Raw genomic sequence first — 26084 nt, 5'->3', positions numbered from 1 at the left:
AGACGCTTACTCCTTGGAAGGAAAGTTATGACCAACCTAGATAGCATATTCAAAAGCAGAGACATTACTTTGTCAACCAAGGTCCGTCTAGTCAAGGCTATGGTTTTTCCAGTGGTCATGTATGGATGCGAGAGTTGGACTGTGAAGAAAGCTGAGAGCCAAAGAACTGATGCTTTTGAACTGTGGTGTTGGAGAAGACTCTTGAGAGGCCCTTGGACTGCAAGGAGATCCAACCAGCCCATTCTAAAGGAGATCAGTCCTGGGTGTTCATTGGAAGGACTGATGATAAAGCTGAAACTCCAATACTTTGGCCACCTGATGTGAAGAGTTGACTCATTGGAAAAGACTCTGATGCTGGGAGGGATTGGGGGCAGGAGGAGAAGGGGATGACAGAGAATGAGATGGCTGGATGGCATCACTGACTCGATGGACATGAGTTTGAGTGAACTCCGGGAGTTGGTGATGGACAGGGAGGCCTGGCGTGCTGTGATTCATGGGGTCACAACGAGTCGGACATGACTGAGCGACTGAACTGAACCTCACTTCTGCTGCATCCCTGCTGTCTGGTGAGGAGCATGGACTGGCCGTCTACCCTGGGAAGGGTGCTGACTGGGGCTCCCCTGATCCAGAAAGTGGTGAAATATCGCAGACCCTGTTCTTGGGTTGGCAGGTCAGTCTGCAGGTGGGGCTGCGGGAACACAGAGCCAGGCCCCTCAGGAGACATCAGGCTGTCTCTCCCACAACTCCAGCCTTTCTGGGCACAGAGTTGCCACCATCTGCAATCTTGTCAGGACCTTCCTGGACCAGCAAAGAGCATAAACGTGGGCATTAGGGCACTTTGGTTTCATCCGACTCCTCTGGACTTGCTCTGAGACTCTGAACACAGGGCGCTGGTCTTCCCTTCCCTGAACTGAGAATTCCATCCTCAGGCTCACACCTCTGATTTTATCGCAGGACAGTCTTTTTTCCCCTAAAGAAGCTCAGCCAACCAGGGCCTGCAGCTGGTGATGGATTCAACAGCTGTGATCTCATTCGCTGGATGGGGCTGAGGCTGTTTATATTTAGAGAGTGGAAATGCTGCTGAAACAGCAAAGCCCTTAATCTCCGGAGTTTCACTCCTGGCATGCAGCAGGGTGGACAGTGTGGCTTGCGCTCTGCCTGTGCTGCGTTCCCTCTGATCGATCCCTGTCTCCTTCCAGACCTCTCATTTTCACCAACCCTCTTCCCAAAGAAGGGCCCTGAGAAAGGACGGCACTAAGTCGTCCTCTGATCTTTATCATTATCACTATCGTAATTATCCTTGACGTGGGCACCACTGCAATTAGCAGCTGTCACCATCGTCCTTGCTGATGTTTGTCACCACCACCATAATCATCACCATCATGACCACTGCGACAGCCATCATCAGCCGCCGTCACTATGGCAACACCCACGATCCCACTGTAAGTCTCAGCCTTCCTCTGTGTCAATAGCTCCTTTCCTGCCCGTTAAGAGCGCATCCTGAGCATCCACGGTGGTGAGTGGGCACGAGGCAGAATGAGGCCACCCTCCAGGCTCTGCTCCTGGCCCCTACTCTCCTTCCACACTGGCCTTTCAGGCAAAGTTATCTTTGTACCTCTGAGCTATCACCTCAAAGCCAACAAATGCCAAGATGCTCAGTGAAAGGCACAAGTAACTACACTGCGGTTCTGCTTCCTCGTCTAAGCTCATTTCCTCCCTGAGGTACCCCAGGGCCAGCGTGTTCCATGTGAACCTCTCTTACATCACCAAGGCCCTCCCTGTTTTCTAATGGGTGACACAGGTTATGATTATCTTCCTCCTTGTGGGGGCTGTCAGGATGGCCCAGGACACAGCAATGGTCAATAAACACTTATTAACAGAATGGATTTTTTTTTTTTTTTTGGTTTGAGTAGAAAAAATGATCGTGTCTGCCTCATCAGTAAATAAAGGCAGATTTGCCAAACTTGGCTTTTCCATTTCACATGAAAACAGATTACGGAGTATACTCTTTATTTACCGTAAATGTGAATGCTGTGACACTGGCAGTCTAAAAAGCCACTAGAAAAGTATTCAGGCTCGCACGGGATGTAAAAACACAGACGGAGAAAGCTTTAGATGAAGACAAGGATGTGACTTTTGATCCATAAAAACAGAACCAAATCAGGAATTCTCAGGCTCACACTTTTGGGAACCTGTTTATTGCAGGACCATTTATTACATGCTGAATTTGCAACATCTCTACCCCATGTGCCTCCTCAGAAGAACTGTCAGGGGGGCTCCACTCGACAATATGGACCATTTGCCAGACAAGCGACCACCCCAGCTATCAATGTAAGGACTATCTGCGTTGCTTTGCATCTTCTCTGGATAAGCCCATGGTTACTGAGAGCTGAGAAGGCTGTGTTGCGCCCAGCTGTGGGGGAGGGGGGCTGAAGGAAACATGACCCCCTGGATTCTGTCTCCCTCCTCTGCACACCCCTCCCACCCAAGGTCACAAAACCAAAAACCCCAGTTTATATAAGAAGATGAGATGATTAGTTAGGAAGAGGCTTACATCCAGAATGAAAACCCACGTATTTGCTCACTAATTTACTCAATTAATTGTTGCAGTCATTAATCTTGATATGTTACATGGTGAATCCAGGATGACTAAGCTGTTAAGAATCTGGATACCTGTTCAGCAAAGGAAGGGCTAAGGATGTATGAAAGTTGCCTTTAAATACTTGAAAGTCATCAAGTGACAATGGAGAAGAAATTGTATTTAGTTTTGCTCTGAAGCTGGAGAGTCTAAGGGTAGCAACCATCTGTTGCTATGTACTTAATTACAGTTATGTCATCAGGTTGCAAAGAGTCGGACACGACTGAGCGACTGAACTGAATTGAAAGTCGCAAATAGGCTTCCCTGCTGGCTTAGATGGTTGAGTCTGCCTGCAGTGCGGGAGACCCAGCTTCAATCCCTGGGTCAGGAAGATGCTTTGAAGAAGGAAAAGGCAACCCACTCCAGTACTCTTGCCTGGAGAATTCCATGGACAGAGGAGCCTGCTGGGCCCCAGTCCATGGGGTCACAAAGAGCTGGACACGACTGAGTGACTAACACAAAGTCACAAATGGAGCCCCTCGGTCACACCAGCCTCATTTCATGGTTTCCACGGCCGTGTGTGGGCAGCGGTTACATGCTGGAGAGGGCAGATATGGAGCATTTCCATCACTGGGGATGGTCCTGCTGCGTCCAAGGTGGAGCAAGTTCCAGCAGATGGGAACTGCTACAGAGTAGATTTAAATCAGTCTATAGAAGAACTCGGCATTCCCAGGTGGCGCTAGTGGTGAAGAACTTGCCTGCCAATGCAGGAGATATAAGAGATGTGGGTTTAATCCCTGGGTCAGGAAGATCCTCTGGAGAAGGAAATGGCAACCCACTCCAGTACTCTTGCTTCAACAGAGTACTGGACACGAGAATCCCATGGACAGAGGAGCCTGGCGGGCTACAGTACATGGGGTTGCAAAGAGTCGGATATGACTGAAGTGACTTAGCATACATGCACAGAAGAACTCTCCCCAAACCAGACCTGTCCAGTGTGGGGAGAGGAGGTCTACAAGGAAGAACGAAGTCATGAGAGCCCAGACAGGAGCCTTCCAGAAAAGTTACAGTGACAGGGGACTGTGACCACAGCTGGACCGTGACTCGACAATACCCCTTCAGCCTCAAAACCCTAAGGCGCTGTGAACCGTGAATTATACTCAAATCAGCACAAGAAGAATTCCACATTCATGTTGAGAACACGTAGAGGAACGAGAGGGTGAAGGCGCCTGCACAGTAGGCATCAGCTGATAATCATAAATCCAAGCAGAGGCAATCTGGGGACTAATCAGATTTCCCCAGTGAAATTCCAAACAAGAAAAGCTGATACTGTCACCCCAGCCAACTTCACCAGTCGATGAAAATAAAATAGATTAAATAAAAATAACCAATACCCCCAGGAACAAGCGCACTTAGGTGACAGATAAAGATTTGAGTAAATGAATACATATGGGCAGAGGTTTTCACTGCATCCAGCTTCTGTTTTCCTTTGATAAATGACTCTGTGAGAACAGACTAATCCATTACAGTTTAACAAGCCTGTTTCTCCTTAATGGAGAAGATGTTTGTCCACTAAGCTTCCAGGAAACTGAGCCTGTGTCAGGTACGCAGGACTAAAAACAAGAGGTGATTATCAGCTGTAGACACAGAGCGAAAGTCTGCACGATTATTTTAATAATTATAATTTGATTTAGTTTGTGAAACCACTTTTTAGGAATATGCGTGTGCGTGCTCAGTCGCTCAGTCATGTCCGACTCTTCGTGACCCCGTGGATTGTAGTCTGCCAGGCTCCTCTGTCCATGGAATTCTCCAGGCAAGAATACTGGAGGCCATTTTCTTCTCCAGGGGATCTTCCCGACCCAGGGATTAAGCCTGGGTCTCCTGCATCACAGGCAGATTCTTTACCATCTGAGCCACGAGAGAAACCCTTTCAGGAATGTTTGTATCACTAATTCTTTACCATCTGAGCCACGAGAGAAACCCTTTCAGGAACGTTTGTATCACTAATTCTTTACCATCTGAGCCACGAGAGAAACCCTTTCAGGAATGTATGTATCACTAATTCTTTACCATCTGAGCCACGAGAGAAACCCTTTCAGGAATGTATGTATCACTAATTCTTTACCATCTGAGCCACGAGAGAAACCCTTTTAGGAACGTATGTATCACTAATTCTTTACCATCTGAACCACGAGAGAAACCCTTTCAGGAATGTATGTATCACTAATTCCGTGAGGCCCATGGATATTTTTGTTTTAACAGAAATGCTAGTTGTTTCATTTAGTTGAAGATCATTAAAAATCTGTGAGTCTAATGTAGACACTTAGGAGTAACCCATTGGGATGAGGTCCTAGAATAAGTCACAAGCTAATAAAAAGGCAAGAAAAGTCTCGGTAATGAAAAACCCAGGGTGAGGATTATTCTCACTGTTAATAGTGAGGAGAAAAGTTAATTTGTGGGCAGTGGCGACCTCAGCTGTCTATTACATGTTAAAGTAACATCGACTGCCCCTCGGAGGAATCATGAACCAGTCTCTATCCTGTGATTAGGGGTGACAATATCCACAGGAACTCCACTGCCAGCAGCTTTTGGAGAAGAGCCATTTATTTTATTTTCTTCATTTTATGGAAGTACAGTTGATTTATAGTGTTGCTAATTTTTGGCATCCAACAAAGTGACTCAGTTATATATACACACACACACACACACACACATTCTTTTTCATATTCTTTTCCATTATGGTTTGATACAGAATACTGAAGAGTTCCCTGAGCTGTACTGTAGGGCCTCGCGGTTTATCCATCCTATGTATGATAGTTTGCATCAGCTAAGCCCAAACTCCCAGCCTATCCCTCCTACACCCCTGACCTCTTGGAAACCACCAGTCTATTCTCTGAGTCTGTTTTGTAAACAAGCTAATTTGTGTTGTAGATTCCACATAGAGGGGACGTCATAGGGTATCCGTTCTCAGAGAAGAGCCATTTTAACCAGGGAAAGACGCCTCCGTCCTCGGGGGACCCTTCTGGGGACGCCAGCACCCAGGGTCGTGTGAAGACAGGCAGCATCCGCAAGCCCGACAAGGCCGCCTGGCTCCTCCAACGCTGTTTAACGACGGAACCTGCGCAGAAGCAGGAGCTGGGAGGGCGCTGGCCGCGAGCGTCCCTGGTCTGAGATCTGCCGGCCGCTGCTCCACTCTACCATCTGGGGGACCCGACGGGAGGAAACGACTGACCAGACCTTGTCCCTACCGCACGCACCACGGCCCCCGAGACTGCCCGGGGCGGCAGCTGTGTGCCCTCAAGGCCTGAGGCCCTCTGCCTGCGATCCTGTCTCCTTGGATCTTGCTCGGGGCTCCGCCCAGGTCCTCGCGTGGGGACTGAAACAGACCAGTTTCTGCACGTGCCATCAGCCCACCTCTGTCAGCTCCACAGAGCCGCGGAGAGACGGTGATGGAGCAGAAAAGACAAGCCGGGGCGGGAGGACGGCTCCCGCCCCTCTGCACCATGCAACCCCGGTACGCGGGGCCAGGCGGCTTCAGGCCGCTCCCGCGAGGTGGGGCATGGGCGGGACCCTCTTAGAAAGGTCCATTTCAGCTCGGCTCCGTGACCCCATGGCGCCCTTCTGGCTGAGGGGGCGGGATGCTGGGGAGGGAGACATAAAATCCAGCCCCCCACCACGGCCGAGCATCACCTCCCACAGGTAGGCTGTTCTGCACCGAGTACGGTGTGATCTGAGCCCAGCTGGTGACGTCACCCGCCAGCCCGCGGGGCACGTGGGCGGGGGAGTGGAAGGCAGCTGTGGCAGTGGTCTCGGCAGGAGCCAGTGGGGGTCCAGGCCCGGGGGGAGAGGAACAGGGTCCAGGTGAGCCGAGCCACTCAGGCGATTCAGTTCAGTTCAGGCACAGAGCGCCCACACAGCCCGCTCGCCAGATGAGACCCCAGAGCCGGTGGTCTGGGACTTGCAGGGAGAGGCCGCCTGCCCATCAGGAGCATCTCACCCTGAGCATCTGCTCGTAGGGTTCCCTTTGGGAATGCCTCTTCCCCCTCTCATTTCTTCACCCGACAACTTGGGTCAGACCCCTGCTTCAGCCCCCTGTGCTCAGCTCAACTTCCCCTAGAAACCACCCCCCTCCAAGGAGCACCCCCCCCAACACAACCCCCTGGAATCCTTGCCCAGAGACAAGGTCATGACTTTGCTCAGTTTTGTCTTGTTTGCTCCCTGGGATTTTCTCCTCACTGTCATCAAACTTTCTACAGGCAGACACCCCACCCTGTGCAGAGGCTACAGCCTAGAAAGGCTTGTTGGGTTTTCAACATCAAAGTGAAGGATAAGGTAGGTCAGCACATCTTTCACAGCTGAACTTGGAGTCACATGTCTCACCAAACAGCAAGTAAGTTCTGTCAACTAATGCACTGCACACTTCTAGACGGTGCTGCTGCTGTTGTTCAGTCGCTAAGTCAGGCCCGGCTCTTTGCGCCCCCATGGACGGCAGCTCGCCAGGCTTCTCTGTCCTTCACTATCTCCTCGAGTTTGCTCAAACTCATGTCCACTGAGTCGGTGATGCCATCCAATCATCTCATCCTCTGCCACCCTCTTCTCCTCTTGCCCTCAATCTTTCCCAGCATCAGGGTCTTTTCCAATGAGTCAGTTCTTCGCATCAGAGGGCCAAGGTATTGGAGCTTCAGCTTCAGCATCAGTCCTTCCAGTGAATATTCAGAGTTATTTCCTTTAGAATGGACTGGTTGGATCTCCCTGCTGTCCAAGGGACTCTCAAGAGTTTTCTCCAGCATCACAGTTCAAAAGCATCAGTTCTTCAGTGCTCAGCTTTCTTTATGGTCCAACTCTCACATCTGAACATGACTACTGGAAAAACCATACCTTTGACCAGACGGTGAAGGTAACAGTATTCCAAAGAAGCCTCGGATATTCTCCATATTTGGACATCAAAACATACTCTCCTCTTTGAAGCTGCTCTGGAAAGGTTAAATGCTGTTTATTGCCATTTGTATGACATTCTAGAAAAGGTCGAATCATTGGGACAGAAAACAGATCCATGGTTGCCAGAGGCCAGGGTGGAGGAGAGCCAGACAGCAAAGGGGCTTCAAGAGGAGGTTTTCGAGGGGTGGAGCCGTTCTGCATCCTGATCTACAAGGGTGGTTACACCAGCTTCAAAACTCAGGGAGCTGTACACCCCCAGCAGCTACAAACACTAAAAATGAGAAAGAAGGACCTTCCCTGATGGTGCAGTGGACAAGAGTCCACCTGCCAACGCAGGGGACACGGGTTCGATCCCTGGTCCGGGAAGATCCCACATCCTGTGGGACGACTAAGCCCGTGTGCCACAGCCACTGAGCCTGTGCTCGAGAGCCCTGGGAGCTGCAGCTACTGAGCTTGAGAACCTCAGAGCCCAGGCTCTTCCCAAAGGAGAAGCCATTGCAACGCGAAGCCTATAGACCGCAATGAAGAGCAGCCTGAAGAAAGCCCTCACGAAGCGATGAAGGCTCAGCACGGGCAAAAATGAATAAATAAATCAATAAAACACATTTTTAAATGAGAAAGAAACACCAATTTTTTCATCATGTTCCATGTAAACCGAAATCCAGGAGATACTGCAGGTAGGCTGAGAAGCATCCAGACCAGCGTCCACCGAAGGCAGCAGTTCTGCGTGCATTCTGAGTTGGATAATTAGAGTCAGCTGTGAAGGGTTCTTGAATGTTTCTGACATTAAAAGCCTCCTGAGCATGAGAGGCTTTAGAAGATATTTCAGCAGAAGACCTCTGGTACACGCGTGGCTTAACAAAAGTGCATTTGCTTCAGGAAGCTGGAATTGTGGGGGCTGATGTTGGTCAATGCCAACCGGCTTCCTGGGTGGCGTGGTTTGCCTCGCTCATTCGCAGCCCAGGAGGCCTGAGTGATCACAAGCTTCAGTGTGGGGGCCGAGGGGGGCTCTTTTGTGAACTGAGTCACAGCGAGGGATCCATATGGGACAGCCAGGCTGCAAGGCTCCCTGTGAGGGTCTTCAAGTCCAGTGATGGTGGAGACCGGTCAGCCGGCGTGTGACTGGAAACTGTAAAGTGCTGTGGCCCCTGTGGTCTGTGCAAGGGTCACTAACGCCCTCTTGCACACTCTTCCTAAGGGAGGAATCAGTGGGGTGTGGAGGAGTCTGGGGTGATGGGAGTGGTTTTGCTGGCAGGGAGAGTGAAGGCCCAAGGCAAGACAGGGGTCTGGTCACTAAGGTGCTCAAACAGGTCTGGGTGTCACAGGTAGAGATGTGTCCAACCAAAAAGGACCCCGTCCTGAAAGCGCCATTGAGGATGCAAGCAGGAAGTGAGAGGGGGACCCAAAGATTCTGAACTGGAGACTGGGATAAGCTGACTGGTACCTAGGGCAGGCTGCAGGACAGGTTATAGCTACGTGCAAAGACGCCCTTTGGGAAGGGAACTCAGTTCTCAGGACACACATGAAGATGTGCCCCAGGGAGCAGCAATGGAGGAAGACTGAAGTGGACGTGCCTGGTGGTGGGGGGAGAGGAGATGCGTGGTCTACACCCGGGGCCCTGGACCTAGGCGCTGGTGGTGCTCGTCCCAACCCACTGACATGCAGAACAAGAAAGTGAAGCCAATCTGGGGGTGCGGTTAATGAAATCAGCTTGCACACACTGGGTCCAAGGTCCCCAGGAGGCAGCAGGATGTACGACCTGGAGACCAGGTGAGGACCTGGGGCAGGCGTGACTGGGAGGCCCTGCTGTGTAGAGCAGCATGTCTCAAACTCCAGCAGCGCACACGCGGGCCACGTCCATCTCTTCTGAAAGTGCAAGTTCCCGTTCACGAAGGTGTGAGCGGGGGCCCGAGATCCAGGGTCTCTAACAAGCTGCCTGGTGATACTTCTGCCGCTAGTCTGCGGATCACATTTTGGGGGGTGCCGACAGCCTGCACAGCAATTGCGGTTTCCGACAAAGCTGCCCGGGGCGAGGACGCTGCCTGAGCAGGAAGACGGCCCAGGCCGGGACCCAGGGGAGAACCAGCTACGCCTGTGCCCTGGACGCGCCCTAGCTGGGCAGGCCTGGAGAAGCACCCACGGACGCCTCGGGAATTCAGGACCGGGAGAGTCCACGGAGGAGAGAGCCACGAGTAACCTCTGGGTCAGCCAAGAGGACCAGCCAGGGAGGCCAGAGGAGGGTGGCCTTGGGGCTGAACATCTGGGTCCCCAACAAGCTCATACACCAGAACCCCAACCCCCAATGTGACTGCATTTACAGAAGAGCCTTCTAGGAGGCAGTTAGGGTTAAATGGGGTCACAGGGGAGCCCCTGATTTGATAAGACTGGTGTGCTCATGAGAAAAAGCGCCAGCGAGTTTGCACACACACCCCCCCAAGAAAGACCTGCAACAAGGTGGTGGCAGCCTACAAGCCGGAAAGAGAGCCCGCATCAGAAATCACATCTGCCCAGGACCCTGACCTTCCAGCTTCTAAAACTGAGAAGATTAACCTTTGTTGTTTGAGCCATTCAGTCTGCAGTTTCTGGTCCTAGAAGCCCGAGCTGATTAGCGTGGATGTGGGCCCCACGAAGTGGGTGCTGCCGTAACCAACCCTTGAAAATGTGGAAGCAGCTTTGGAACTTGGTGCTGGATCGAGACTGGAGGGTTCTAAGTGCCTGCCAGGAAGAGCCTGCACGGCCGGAAGAGCCCAGTGGTAGAAATGTGGACGGGAAGGCCATTCTGATGAGCTCTCAGATGCTACTGGAAACGGGAAGAAAAGCAACTCTTGTTATAAAGCGGCAACTAATTTTGACTGCATTGTGTTCCAGTCTTCGGTGGAAGATGGAGCTTGTGAGCCATGAAATTGGAAACTCAGCGGACGAGGCTAATGCTGACGTGGTAGCCCGGGTCCTCCTGGTGCCCCCAGTGAAATGTGACAGGCGCGAGCCGAACCGAGGAAGGCAAGGTCGAGAAAAAAGGAAGCGGCACCGAAAGGCTTGGAAAATTCTCAGCCTGTCCCCACCGTGAAAAGTGAGAAGGCTAGTTCTTGCTCCCCGGGTTTCTGGAGACCCACGGATAAGGGGGTCGGTGTGGGTGGGAACCTCGAGTGTAATCAGCCACTTGTTAGCAAAAACTCAGGGCTGGGGCCACCTCTCCAGTGTGCATGGCCAGGATGCCCCGCCTAGGGTTTCGGGGGCAGGACCCCCCTTGCTGAGAGCCGTGAGGGTGACGCTGATGCCCCACTAGGCCCAGGAGGCAGTACATGGACCCGGATAAGATGATCCTCAAGCCCTAAGGTGCACAGGAACTTGCTTTGCTCGGGTCTGGGCCTCCCTGGAGCCCGCGACCCCGTTCTTCTCTCTGCCTTCTCTCACTCGGAATAGGAGTGTCCACCCCGCGCCTGTCCTGGTCCTACTGCCGTAGTTTGGAGACACACAACCTGCCTGGTTTCACGAGCTCAGAGCTGGGGAGGAATTCAGCCTCGGGGTGAATCATGCTTGGAGTCTCACCTCATCTGATGGAGATGATGTTGACAGGCGCCTCTAGACCGAGATTTACAGCCGATCTTGAGATGAGTTAAGACTCTGGGGGCTCTGTGGACCGGATGAATGTATTTTGAACTTGAGAAGAATATGAATTTGGGGAAACCAGGGGTTCAACGCTACAGAATAAGCTGTGACCCCTCAAAATTTATAGGTTGAAGCCCTAATCCAATGTGACTCTTCATTAAGGCAGTACCGATACTTCTAGTTTGAGAGGCTTAGCATCTGATAACGGGGCTCATCCCTGGGGAATTTTCTCTCGCCTGAGGGTCTCGTTCCAGGACACAGGGGGAGTTTGTTCTCCTTACCCGGGGTGTCCCAGGTGGCCTGAGTGGTAAAGCACCCACTTGCCAACGCAGGAGACAGAGGAATCGCGGGTTCAGGTTCAATCCCTGGGTCGGGAAGATCCCCTGGAGGAGGGAATGGCAACCCACTCCAGTATTCTTGCCTGGAGAATCCCAGGGACAGAGGAGCCTGGCGGGCTACAGTCCACGGGGTCGCAGAGTCGGACACGACTGAAGGGACTTCGGGCGCACGCCCGCCCGCACGCATCTGGGTCACGCTGCTGACTTGCTCTTGTTTCTACATCTGCCTCTCCGGCTCCAGCCGCTGTGCACACAGGGACACTGTGACTCAGAGCGACCCCAGGCTGCAGCCCTCCTAACCCTTCCTGGGTGATCACTCACGATCCTCTTTCCCTCGGGGGTTCCAAGGCAGCGTGCATGTACATACGTGTGGATGGGCTGGCCCCAGGACCTGTCTCCTCCCTTCCTGTTGGGTCCTCTGGCTGGACCCGCACGCCTCATTCCCTGGGGCTCCCTGGTGGCAGTCAGTCTCGAGGTTGCTGGTGCTGTGGTTAACTCAGGCCAGGGGCGATCCAGTAAAACTGACAGTTGTGACACAATGCAGATTAGACTGCTGGTTCCTTTCTTACTGCCTCATCCAAGGCCCTAAGTCATCAGACTAAAGTGAAAGTGAAGTCGCTCAGTCCTGTCCGACTCTATGCGACCCCGTGGACTGTAGCCTATCGGGTTCCTCAGACCATGGAATTTTCCAGGCAAGAGTACTGGAGTGGGCTGCCATTTCCTGCTCCATGGAATCTTCCCGACCCAGGGATCAAACCTGGGTCTCCTGCATTGCGGGCAGACACTTTACCATCTGAGCCAAGTATCTACCAAATCTACTCATGGATTTCAGTCTCGTTATATTTTCTCATTCCCGTGTTATAAGCAAAGGTTTTCCTTCTTTGGATGATTAATAATCTTTGGTAGCTTGTGGAAGCAAAAAAAAAACGAGAACCTTTCAAATCTCTGGATGTGTAGATCAGGTGGAGAGCGAGATCACAGAGAGACACTGGGCAGCTCATGTTCCTTCTGCCTAACAGGATGACTCTCCCCAGTGTGTAACTGCCTAATTATACAGCGAATCGCAGCTCTGATGCAAGAACAACACTGCACACTCCCCGTCTCTTCTCACCTTTAGTGAAAATTATTCACCCCTTCACACGCATGTACACGAGCACACACACGATGCACACACGGGAAATCCTGCAAACAGCAACACTTTTTGCCTGTTAAGCTGTCAATACCATACAGTGGAGGCAAGTCCCTGAAAATGTCCACAGCAGCACCCGATTGAGGGTCATTCAAGCAACGCCTTTCCACACTGTTCACAGTTTCTCGAGGCAAGAACGCTGGTGTGGTTTGCCATTCCCTCCTCCAACGGACCACGCTGTGTCACTGGAAAAGACCCCGATGCTGGGAAAGATCGAGGGCAGGAGGAGAAGGGGGCGACAGAGGATGAGATGGTGGGATGGCATCACCAACTCAAGGGACACGAGTTTGAGCAAGCCCGGGAGATGGTGAAGGACAGGGAAGCCTGGCGCGCTGCCGTCCACGGGTCGTGAAGAATCCAGTGGCCGAACAACAACAACAACACAGAAACAACACACTGTTTCTGCTCAGTAGTTTCTGTAGCTTCAAAACCCACGGCTACCGACTTGGCTGGAAGCCCCAGCACGGCAGGGGCTTCAGTAAAACCCACCGAGTCCAGACGCTGTGCTCACTCGCACACCACAGGGCGAGCCTGAAGACGCCGTCACTTGCTTTTGGGGTTGTTGGGACAGTACCACTCAGGGGTAAGTGACCTGCTAAGATGGGAAAAGACTACAGAAAATTAAAACCTACTGTTTAGTAAAACTCCAAATTCCCGGGGTACTTGCTGTATCATCCACAGAGCCCAGCACGGAGTTTTTCCAACTACACAGCCTACTCGTTGCAGAAAACACGAAGGAAGAAGTGGAACCCAATAAACTCTTGAAAATGACATTCAAGAAAGTCTATTATTATAAAAATAATAAGTTTAGTTTCTCAGAAGAAAAGCAAGAGCATGTCCTAACCCGCTTCTAGAAATGGGCTGTCTGATTCTACCACTGAGCTAAAATATCCAATAGCATGTGCTATTGGAAATGCTACCAACAGCACCTTCGCACCATTATGTTAAATCATTTTCTCTGATGGCAGTTGGAGCCGAAAACCACAAATGGAACTGGTCCTAACTTATAACAAGGATGAACTCCTTCAGTTTTTAGCAACATGCTGCTGTTAAGTCGCTTCAGTCGTGTCCGATTCTGTGCGACCCCATAGACGGCAGCCCACCAGGCTCCCCCGTCCCTGGGATTCTCCAGGCAAGAACACTGGAGTGGGTTGCCATTTCCTTCTCCTTTAGTAACATAAAAACGCTCTAACAACCAAGGAGAGATAATGAGTCTCTGAGCCCGAGTTGTCGCTGGGAAGGCCCAGTGGCTCGGTCCACAGTAATCTCTGCATACAAGTGCTGTCCATATTAATCAGCTCCGAGTCTCTGCATACAGTTGCTTTTACGCAGCTCACCCACAGTGATGGGCTATTAAACTGGAACTGAAGAACAGATCTTTACCAAGAATTTGAGGCCTTTTCCCCCTCTGTACATTACGATGACGGCCATTCACAATAAGAGCGATTAAGTGTTCTCGGTTTCACGCCGCCCTGTGCCCCTCTGCAGACCCGCTCTTCTCATTCACACTCCTTCATTTCTTTTATTACTAATGACACAACTTCACCGGTTAATTGAGATGACTCAGAGACCCTCCTCCAGCCCGCGGTCTTTGAGAACAGCATGGACGAGGTCACCGCCTCCTGGAAGTGAGGCGGCCACCTCCCCAACGCCCTCTCCTGCAGATGCTCAGCATCCGCTGGTACCACCGAACCCTGGCCTGTGGCCTGCTTCTCAAACCCTCCCGGGGTCCTCCGAGACCCCGGTCCTTTGACTGGCGGGCTCTTCCTGAAGCTGTCCCTCCGCGCCCCTGCCCTCACTGACGCTGGCGACCGACGGATCAAACACCCTCTCTTCATGGAGCGCCTCTTCATCACTTCATTTACCCTAGGCTTCCCGGTTACCAGAGGGCTGGAAGATGCGGGAGCAAAGTCCTCCCCCCGCCAGTGAATCCGCCCTCCTGTCGCAGGTCACGCCCCCACCCTCCAGCACGCCTCTCCCACGCTGGTAGTGCCCTGAGCCCCGCACCTTCCTCTGTCCTCCCCCGGCTCAGCCATCCTGAGACACTGCCTGCAGCGTCTCGCATGCGCTTGCTGACGTCCACACTGCAGCCATCCGCTGCCTTTGCCCGCACTTCCTCCCCTCCAGATTTCTGATCAAACACTCCTCCACTGTCTGCCTGTGGCCCCTCTGGGCTTCACTTCCTGCCGTGAACAGGGGAGTGTCCACTGTCCCTCACGATAATCACTCCTTTGAAAACAGACTTAACTCCCAATTTCACTCACCTGCCGAATTCCAGCCCCAGAGGGAGCTGGACTGATGAGTGCTCCAGGGAGAGGCACCACCTGGCGGCCTGCCTTCTCCGCACCCTCATCGGCCCCAGCCCCCCGAGGGGAAGAGGCCAGCGGGCCCTTCTGGTCTCTTCTGACGCCCTGCTCCTCTGCCATCACTCTCAAGCGTTATTGGGAAAAAGAAAGGATGCATCAAGAGACACTCAACGGCCCCGCTGCCTCTTCGCCTACAGACAAGCTTCCTCCTTCCCCTGGAGGAGGTGTCCCTTCCCCGTGGGCAGAAAGTCCCACGGACGGTGGGAGAGGGCGGAGTGGGTTCCAGGGCTCTGAGGTCAAAGGGGCGGCGGACAGACACAGGGCTGCCAAGAGCGCGCGGAGGCGTCTGGGGCCTCCCTGCAGAGGAGCCATCGGTCTAAGGCAAAAGCCAGCGAGAGACCTGCGTGATCTTGTGTACATGTCTGCACGCCATCTGGCTGGAGAAGGGCCAGAGAAGAAGCTCAGAGACCAATTAATGCCTGTTCTTAATTGCAGGCCTGCCGGGTCAAAGGGTTGGTCTGGGACACCATGGGTCAGAGGGCACGTCACAGATCAGAGGGCACACCACGGGTCAGAGGGCACGCCACGGGTCAGAGGGCATGCCACAGGTCACTGCACACAGGCTGTCACTTGTTACAGTCACTCAAGCTGCACGCCCAGAGCTGCATGTGTGGCCTCATTAGACTTTCCTGCTGCCTACAGATATGCCCAGAAGGCCTCTTTTTGTAACACTCCATGATACAAATAAATATTTCAAGCACCTACAGAAACGATTCTCCAAAATATTAATTGGTAGTTTTAGCCCCACAGAGTGTTGCAGACCAGTTCAACCCTCTTCCTCCCCTCTGGAGCATCACTGCTCTCTCTCTCACAGACAATCGCCTCAACAATGTTTGCATTTTGTGGAGAACAGGATCATTGTCAGGTCCACATTTTTCTCGTGTCCAATTCTGAGCTTTTAAATCCAGCTCTGAAACCAGAATAGAAAGACAAACAAAATAACAACAAAATAAAAGCCCCGAAATTCTGTGCATGTGCATTTTGAACAATTTTTGTGTCAAGACAAACCACAACAACAATCCCCTGAAATGCTAAGCAGCTTTAACTTCAGAAACAAACAAAACTCATCAACCACGACTGAACTTCTGGCACAGGAAGAATCTACTCCCTCCAGAGACAGTGAGCGGACCCGAGACGTCGGCTCAGCCTGCAGCAGAGGCTCCTGAAAACTCTGAGCAGCTGCTGGACATCCACGGCCCTGGACAACCACACACAGTGCTTCCCGAGCTGTGTGACAGCACCCAGCGCAAAAGTCATGGGATGGTTTCCAATGACCCAGCAGAGGAGGCGCCCCAGACAACCCAGCCTACAGCAGTTAAAGAGCAACATACCAGGACACTAACAAATCGAGGTAAGCAGCTTCCCTTGTAAATTCTGCTGCTGGAGGGAAGGTGGTTGGAATTGAGACCCCGGGTTTAATCATAGAACAAAGGGGCTCCTGAGAAATGTTGGGGGGAGGGGGTTGGTGCCCTTCCAGGGGCTCTGAGGCAGCGTCCACACTGGAGGCAGTGAGTCCCACTGAGACCACCCCCACGGCTGCAGAAACGCCAGTGCCCAGCCCTGCTCCTCACAGTTGGACCTGTGGACAGCCACAGATGGAGACAGATACCTCCCTGCAATGCTGGCCTCAGCCCTGACACATGGAAACGTGCAAGGGACTCAGCTGGCAAGAACCACTGGGATCGGCTGGTTCCCTGAGGAAGACCCAGAAAAGGCTTGCAGACAATGCAGAAAGATCTAGTTCAACAGCTGAAGAGTTAGGAATTCCTTTCCCTTAATCACTACAGGGCAAAGATTTCAGCAGTTCTTCTAGTGAAGGACTTGCTGATGGGTCAATGCCAGAAGCACATAGTAGTAACTACAGTGGCTGCAAATAGGAACCCATACGCTCAGAATTACATTAACTGAGTTGCAGTAGGGTTGTTAAGTCAGGCCATAAGTTTGGTTTCAGTAATTTATAGCCAATCCTTGTGATTATAAAGTCTCAAGTTATTTGTTTTAATTAATTTTAATTGGAGGCTAATTACTTTACAGTATTGTAGTGGTTTCTGCCATACACTGACATGAATCAGTCATGGGTGTACATGTTTTCCCCATCCTGAACCCCCTCCCACCTCCCTCCCCATCCCATCCCTCAGAGTCATCCCAGTGCCCTGGCTTTGAGCGCCCTGTCTCATGCATCGAACCTGGACTGGCGATCTATTCACATATGATAATATACACGTTTCAATGCTATTCTCTCAGATCGTCCCACCCTCGCCCTCTCCCACGGAGTCCAAAAGTCTGTTCTTCACATCTGTGTCTCTTTTGCTGTCTCACATACAGGGTCATCATTACCATCTTTCTAAATTCCATATATATGTGTTAGTATACTGTATTGGTGTTTTTCTTTCTGACTTACTTCACTATGTATAATAGGCTCCAGTTTCATCCACCTCATTAGAACTGATTCAAATGCATTCTTTTTAATGGCTGAGTAATATTCCATTGTGTATATGTACCACAGCTTTCTTATCCATTCGTCTGCCGATGGGCATCTAGGTTGTTTCCATGTCCTGGCTATTATAAACAGTGCTGTGATGAACACTGGGGTACACGTGTCTCTTCCAATTCTGGTTTCCTCGGTGTGTATGCCCAGGAGTGTGATTGCTGGGTCGTATGGCAGTTCTACTTCCAGTTTTTTAAGAAATCTCCAAATTGTTCTCCACAGTGGCTGGACTAGTTTGCATTCCCACCAACAGTGTAAGAGGGTTCCCTTTTCTCCACACCCTCTCCAGCATATATTGTTTGTAGACTTTTTGATATGGCAGAAGCCAAAGAAATATTGTAAAGCAATTATCCTTCAATTAAAAATAAATTTAAAAAAGTTAACTCTCATAGACATAGGTATTGGAGGTTCTAGAATTCTGCCGACGTTCACCTTAAACCAGACAGGTTCAACCAGACCTATGCATGTTTGGCCGTTTTTTAAATTTCATATGAATTATAAAGTTCATGGTCCCTTAGATGGCAATATGGGCTGCATAAACTTACCACAAGGGCAGTAAAAGGGTAGCAAACTATTAGATCTGAAATTCAAATTCCTGCAAGAAGCTCAGCATGAAACCACCTTATCTCAGGTGGGAGCAGGATGCCTGTTGGGGGAGAGGGTGGGAACTAAGAACCTTGGGACTGTGCACCCCCTCCCCCCAACTAAGGAGGAAAGATGCTAGAAGCCAAGGGACCACACACTCCTGTGTCATCAGCATCTCCCGTCGTTTGCCTTTGAGAAAAGCAGAGAGAGTAGGTCCGTGGCTTGGCTCAAAGCTTTAAGTGCTAGATACCTAAAAAGGGCAAGTAGACTGCCACTTTCTGCCTCTGTAGGAAGCGAAGGTGCCCGAGGCTGATCAAGACACACGTGTGGACTTCCAGACCCTCTGTGCCGCAGAGCACAGGCAGGGCTGGCCAGATGCTGGGACACGCAAAACTTGACAAAGAGGGTGAGGGGACAGGAGGGAGGGAATGGGAGTTTGGGATTAGCAGGTGTAACTATGATAGACAGGATGGATAAACAAGGCCCTACTGTATACAGGAACTATGCTCAGTAAGCTGTGATAAACCATAATGGAGAAGAATAGGAAAAAGAACACACACACACACACACACACACTCACACACACACACATATCTCACCTAAACACTTTGCTGTGCAGCAGAAATTAACATTATAAATCAACTCGTTCAATAAAATGAATTTTTGAAAGCCTGACTGTGATGACACCTGGGTCTGGATAGAAGCATCCTCCCTCCACAGACCACCATCTGTATTTAGGATAACAAGTGATTCGAGTAACTTCCCCAACTAAGTGGTATCATCTTTAACTGCTAATACACAATCCTTAGAAGCCAGAAAGAACATTATAGTAATTCTTCGTACACTCTCCTTTTCTAGCACAAAATTTTAAAAAGCTGTTTAAGATGTATACCAGTACAGCAAGAGACATATATCCACATTTAATGGCCTAATAATTTCTCACTGTATTCTAATTTTATTGCTAAATTTGAGATTCCAGAAGTAGTTAGTACTAAAAAACTAGAGTAAGCTTTCACTTGAGTGCCTAAGAGAATGGTAGCAAAACTGTACTTCCCTGGATTTATGGAGTATCTTTATACCACCAATCTGAAAGTATCATAATAAAAACAAAAAATCACAGCGAGAAGTTACATAGATAGAACCCATGATGTTCGAGATCTGGATTAGGCATCTTCTTATATCATGAATTTAATCTACACAGTAACCCAGACAGCTAAGTGATCCTCCAAGTTGGTTTCACAACATCCCTAAGTCAGTAATGGACAGGACAGCATCTCCACTTCTACAGCAGGAGAACCACAGAGGTCTGGGCCACCTGAGGTCATCAGAAAGTTGCTTGCAGAGGACCAATGAGAACTCATTTTCCTGCCCCAAACACAGCCCTCTATAGAGGCTATCATCACACCTCTTGGCCCATCTGATTGGGGAGCGACATAAGGAAGGAACTCATATTCCTTCAGCAGGTGTGTCCTGTGCATAGGAGAAGTGGGGTTCAGTCCCTGGGTCGGGAAGACCCCCTGGAGGAGGGCATGGCAACCCACTCCAGTATTCTTGCCTGAAGAATCCCATGGACAGAGGAGCCTGGCGGGCTGCAGTCCCTGGGGTCACACAGAGACAGACATGCCTGAGTGACTGAGCACAGCCCAGCATCTCATTTAAACACTGCAGCCAGGACTTCCACAAATACTCACCGGTTCTTTTAGAAAATAATTGCTAAGAAAGAATATTTTCCAGATATAATTTCTCTTTCCTCTTTGAAAGTCACAAAATGTATTAATATTTTTAAATGATCTAAGATATCAAGGTTTAAAATTTTTCCCCTCCTCCCCTAAGAGTTTTAAAAACTTTCCACATTTGCCAAATATACTTCAATATGAAGGAACATGGTTGCGCTAATTAGATAACTTTAAGGAAATTTACTCCTCTTAGTATAGTTTAGTTACTATAGTCAAAATAGCTTTCAAATTAAAATAAAAAATTACTATCCCCCAATGTCTAGCTTAGTTTCAAGAGAACCCTTTAGAAGCGATACACTGAGAAATGTCATGAAGTTCTACAAGTAAAACAAACAAAATAACAGAAATACTGGTCTTTGTGGGCAGGAGTGGTCTTTTGAGCAGAAGTGAGAGGGTATAAACAAAGGTCTGTCTGGTCAAGGCTGTGGTTTTTCCAGTGGTCATGTATGGATGTGAGAGCTGGACCATAAAGAAAGCTGAGCGCCGAAGAATTGAAGCTTTTGAACTGTGGTGTTGGAGAAGACTCTTGAGAGTCCCTTGGACTGCAAGGAGATCCAACCAGTCCATCCTAAGGGAAATCAGTCCTGGGTGTTCACTGGAAGGACTGATGTTGAAGCTGAAACTCCAATACTTTGGCCACCTCATGCGAAGAGCTGACTCATTTGAAAAGACCCTGATGCTGGGAAAGATTGAGGGCAGGAGGAGAAGGGGATGACAGAGGATGAGATGGCTGGATGGCATCACCGACTCAACGGACATGAGTCTGGGTAAACTCCGGGAGTTGGTGATGGACAGGGAGGCCTGGCGTGCTGCAGTCCATGGGGTCGCAGAGAGTCGGACACGACTGAGCAACTGAACTGAACGGAGAGGGTGTAAATAAACATATTTTACAAACTGCAGGACTGGTATACATAAATAAAAATATGACGTTGTTTATTACTTTTCAATTCTAAAGACATTTATGGATCTATAGGCATCTAAGGCCTGGAAAAATTGGAAAAATGTGCTTGGGTTTATTTCTCAAATCTAATTGCTAACTTTATATTTTTTTAAAAGGGTAATTTTGAGACCATTTAAAAAGCCTATGGTTGACACAGTTAAAAATTAGCTAATTTGTGGGTGTTCAAGGCTGTTAGTTAAGCTATAAGTCTAGTTTAGTAGGAAAAATGATATGCTAATTAGCAAGATCCCCCCATTTCCAGAATAAATGTGGAATGTTACTAAAATGTTTCACGAATAGGGGTCTCTTTCTTTCATGACATAATTTTTTCCTTTTTGTGTATTTGATAGAATTTCAAGGACTTAAAAAAAGTCACTTTGAATCTTGCCCCAGAGCTAAGGAGTTCAGAGAGAAGATAATGTCACAAACATCTGTTCAGCACCAAAAATACACCCGTGGTCCTGGGCCACATCCCGAGGAGATGGACAGGACATAAAGGGTCTCCTGCTCGATGAACAGCTGACAACATTAAAAACGGGAAAACGAAACCAGCTTATGTCAAACAACGGGGAACTGACGCAACACTGCAACTCGTCTGAATGTCCAAGAGGAAGAAATACACAGTTCAGGCAGGTTGCTTGGACAGCCTCATGCTCAGTAACGGCTTAGCGCTTGGAAACCATCAAGGGTTACTTCTTTGATTCAAGTTAAAAATATCCAGTTCTATAGATTTTTTAAAATATAGCACACATTTTTGATACTTTGATCATTTTTACAGTTGAAAATATCGCTAAATCGTACATTTTTTTTTTTTTTTTTTACATTTACCCTCACTTGGGAACTCAAACTGAACACACGTCTACTCCAAAGGCCAACGGATGCTGTGCGGGGAGAAAGCGTTAGCTCATTTACAGCCTGTGTTCTCCATGTTGGAGACTCAGGTTTAGCAAAATATTCTCTCCCAAAATGGCATCAGCTGCAATGCGATCCGCAGGCACTGTCCCCAGGAGCGCCGGGAGGATGGAGGAGGATGGTGGAGAACTCCATGGTGGACAGAACCTCAGGGTCCCAGGTACTCCACGTGAGCAGGTGGGAGAATCTCCTCTAACAGACTCTGAAGAACAAATACAAACTTTGTTCTGAAGTTTCGAGGAGCAGGATGCTCATTACCAAACACGGCAACTCATCCCACTATTGAGATCCTCCTGTATTAAAAGACTGCCAAGCAAGATGACTTGAAGTCTGTCTTTTGATGCTTTTCTCACTTGGGCATTGGTTTTTGTCTCCTCAGAGCAACTCAGCGTTCATTTCCCATTCCTACAAAAGTCCTTCAAATATCTACTGGGATTCTTCTCTTATTCAAGGGTGGAGGTTACATTTTTGGCAGCTTCCAAGGGTGGTGAAAGGGGCTGGAATACTATAAGCTGTGACCATCATGCTCAGAGGTGTGTAGGGTTGGATGTAGGATGCGTGGAGTCTCAAAGCTAGAATGTCAAGTTTACTGACTTCCCTAATCAAATAGATGAAGATGACTGATTATTCCAAAGGATTCAGATGGAGAAAATGAAAACTTTCACATAATGGACATTTTCAAAACTACTAAATGGAAAACTGAAGATGAAGAATTTAAAAAGATTTACTTTAGGAGGAATAAATCTCCGATTGAAGTTTTAACTGAGACTGAAATCCAGTTGTCAAGAAATAATAACCCAGCTGTCCATTTACTTTGAAAAGAAATTCTAAAATGTCTAGAATCGGAGTTGCTTCTCAATGCAAACCCCAGCTTCCTCGCTGGTGTGTAACTCAACAAGCTTGCCCGGCTCGTGCCGGGGGAAGATTCTCTCAAACTCACCATGGAGCTACTCAGACATGAATGATGATGCAGGTACCATCACAGCTCACAGAAGCGTCACGAAACTCCTGTTAGAATAGTCTCAAAAGAACTAGAAAGCAGTGGAATTCTACATTCTATTTGCCAGAGAAAAAAGTTCCACCGATGCATATTTCTAAAGGGGCTAATCTCTTGGAAGCCAAACATCTGTTTCACTTAAACACATTGCACCCTCTTGCTCAATTTAAAGAGCCAAAATGAATTCTAATATATTAGTACATTAAAAAGAAGAGAGACCCAGTTTTAGAGTGCCACCAAAGATCAGGATGAGATTTTATAAAGAATTCTGGTGAAATTTTATGGGAGATTCATATAGGAAGTGCTAAAAACAAGGGTTTATATAAAGAAAGTGATGGTTCAAGTCTTCTCTAGAATACTGTGATGCCAGGAGATAATTAACATTTGATTTTAATTTAGGGAGAACCTGGAAGTCATTTTTTGTTCTTAGGATAAAATATATGGCATGATTGAGAAAATGGCAAGAAAAATAATTTACAAAAGGGTAAAATAAATCTATAAAAGGACAACTTTCTGTTACCAAGGAAATCCTATGCAATAGGCCTTTAAAGGAGAGCTGTTTTTTTTCTCTGCTAACAAAATTTTGCTACCTTTCCTCTCTCCTAGGTGGCAGTGTGGTATAAAAGGAGACTATCCCAGAACCCATTAACTATCACAGGACTCATCGATCAGTAGGAATGGAGGTTCAAGGAAAAACACTTCGTATGGTATTAGAATAAAGAAATACATTTCTGTAAACAGGAAGGACAAGTACTCACTGGTTCCACGTTATATGAAAAGAGAGCGTACTCTCTGTCTGGAGAAATTTCATATCTGATGGCTCTTAATGATTCCTAAAAGAAAAAACAACAAGGAATTTTAAAACATTACATATAACATAACTCAAAATCTTGCACTCAGACTGTGCCTGATGGTGCCATCTTCAAAATTTATTAATAAAATCCCTTTGCAGCAAACTTGCTAAAGTCTATTAAACATGGCTATGTCCTTTTTTTGGTTAATGGAATAATGTTCAGTTACATAATGTTATTTTACACCTTATTTGTTGTTTTTCAAATTTTAACAAAACATATTGTATCTATTGAAACAAGTTGATGTAAATAAACATAAAAACAATTCTTTTCCCACAAGATTCCCAACCTCTCTGTATCTTTAAGCATGGGTTTCCCTAGTAGCTCAGACGGTAAAGTTTACACCTGAAATGCAGAAGACCCAGGTTGGGAAGACTCCCTGGAAAAGGGAATGGCAACCCACTCCATATCCTTGCCTGGAGAATCCCCATGGACAGAGGAGCCTGGTGGGCTACAGTCCGTGGGGTCGCAAAGAGTCGGACACGATTGAGCAACGGACGCACATCTTTAAGCATACGTTCCTTTGCTCATTGTTATACTTAGAAGCTTATATTAAGCAGATTTGTTCCTAAAATAAAATCGCACTCCACACCTGATTTGGCAATCTGCCTTTGCACCTCGACAGACACTGAGTCATAAGTCAGTGGATAGAGGACTCATTATCATGTTTTCTTTCAAATTTCTTCATAGCACACAGGTGATTTTACATAAATGAAATAATAAAAAATGCTGTGTTTCCCCTCAACTTGTCTGTCTTCTCTGAAGCACTTGCACTGCCGTACAGACCCTCACACCCGCAAAAGAGCCCAATATTGTCAGCATGGCATGCATCACTCTACAAACGACCCTATGACCGCATGCAAACATTAGATGCTTCCGTTCCGTTCTGTCGCTCAGTCGTGTCCGACTCTTTGCGACTCCGTGGACTGTAGCCTACCAGGCTTCTCCGTCTATGGGATTCTCCAGGCAAGAATACTGGAGTGGGTTACCGTTTCCTTCTCCAGGGGATCTTCCTGACCCAGGGATCGAACCCGCATTGGAGGCAGACACTTTAACCTCTGAGCCACCAAATCATGCCACCCTGCACAACTTTCATCTCCGTTTGCTCCTGCAACAATAAAGCAAGGAAATGACTCTAAAGCAATTGGTTTCACCTGGATTAGTAATCTTTGCTGTGACGAAGTCTCCCAGGAACCTACCCCTGTATATCCTCCAGGAATAGTGTTTGTGGAGACTTTCTGAAATATAGGTACCAAGAATAACAGGAACCTGCTGTAAGCACCCTTAGTGAGGGATGAGTGAGGGAAGAGGAGTCCACACCGGAGAGGAGTTCGCAAGCTCTGAGTCAGTTCAGCCACTCAGCTGTGTTTGATTCTCCAGCCATCCCCTCCTGTGTCGTCCCCTTCTCCTCCTGCCCTCAATCCTTCCCAGCATCAGGGTCTTTTCCAGCGAGTCGGCTCTTTGCATCAGGTGCCCGAAGTATTGGAGCTTCAGCTTCAGCATCAGTCCTGCCAATGAATATTCAGGGCTGACTTCCTTTAGCATTTACTGGTTTGATCTTCTTGCAGTCCAAGGGACCCTCAAGAGTCTTCTCCAGCACCACAATTTGGAAGCATCAGTTCTTTGGTGCTCAGCTTTCTTTATGGTCCAACTCTCACAGATGTACATGACTCCTGGAAAAACCATAGCTTTGACTACATTATGTATGTTGATTAAAATATTTTGTCAAATGTTCAGCATTAATGGTTTCAAAGTTCTAATTAGGGTTATGTTAAAGTTTTATATCAATTTTAGGAGAATTAACATTTTAAACACTGTATTCTCACCTAAGATTACATTGCTGATGTTATTGTTCAGGCGCTCAGTCGTGTCCGACTCTTTGCAACCCCACGCACTGCAGCACACCAGGCTTCCCTGTCCTTCACCATCTCCTGGGGCTTGCTCAAACTCATGTCCATGGAAAGCATATGAAAGGCAAGATCAACCATCTCATCCTCTGTTGTCCCCATCTCCTCCTGCCTTCAGGCTTTCCCAGCAACAGGGTCTTTTCCAATAAGTCATTTCTTCACATCAGGTGGCCAAAGTATTGGAGCTTCAGCATCAGTCCTTCTAATGAATATTCAGAGTTGATTTCCTTTAGGACTGACTGGTTTGATCTCCTTGCAGTCCAATGGACTTTCAAGAGTCTTCTTCAATACCACAGTTCAAAAGCATCAATACCTTGGCATTCAGCCTTCTTTAGGGTCCAACTCTCATATCCCTACATGACTATTGGAAAAACCATAGCTTTGACTACAGATGTTTGTCAGCAAAGTAATGTCTCTGCTTTTTACTACTTGTTATATTACATTGAATCTTTTTATTTTTTCAAATCTTCAACAAGATTTTATAGTTTGTTTTATTCTAACTCTTAATGCTTTTCTTAGATTTATCCTAGGTCTTTGTACAGTTTTTGTGTTGTAAATGGAATATTTTCTCCATTTCTACTTCTAAATGCTCATGTTAAGGAATACAGAAGGTATTGATTTAATATATTTATGTATTTAAGCGATATTAA

General features: G+C 48.4%; 1 protein-coding gene across 1 annotated transcript in view; it reads right to left on the bottom strand.

The window, feature by feature from the left end:
- DPP6 (dipeptidyl peptidase like 6) overlaps window positions 1-26084 on the bottom strand; it is a 425246-nt gene that overhangs the window by 249499 nt on the left and 149663 nt on the right. The window contains exon 7 of the mRNA XM_088832008.1: window positions 23435-23509. Within this exon, the coding sequence (XP_088688134.1) occupies window positions 23435-23509 (75 nt within the window). The remainder of the gene's footprint in view (window positions 1-23434; window positions 23510-26084) is intronic.

The sequence above is a fragment of the Moschus berezovskii genome, chromosome 3, assembly GCF_049115385.1.
Source record: "Moschus berezovskii isolate FMDL1 chromosome 3, NW_MosBer_1.0, whole genome shotgun sequence".
NCBI classification, from domain to species: domain Eukaryota; kingdom Metazoa; phylum Chordata; class Mammalia; order Artiodactyla; family Moschidae; genus Moschus; species Moschus berezovskii.
The sequence above is the reverse complement of the archived record's forward strand: the minus strand, read 5'-3'. Positions and strand labels throughout refer to the sequence as shown.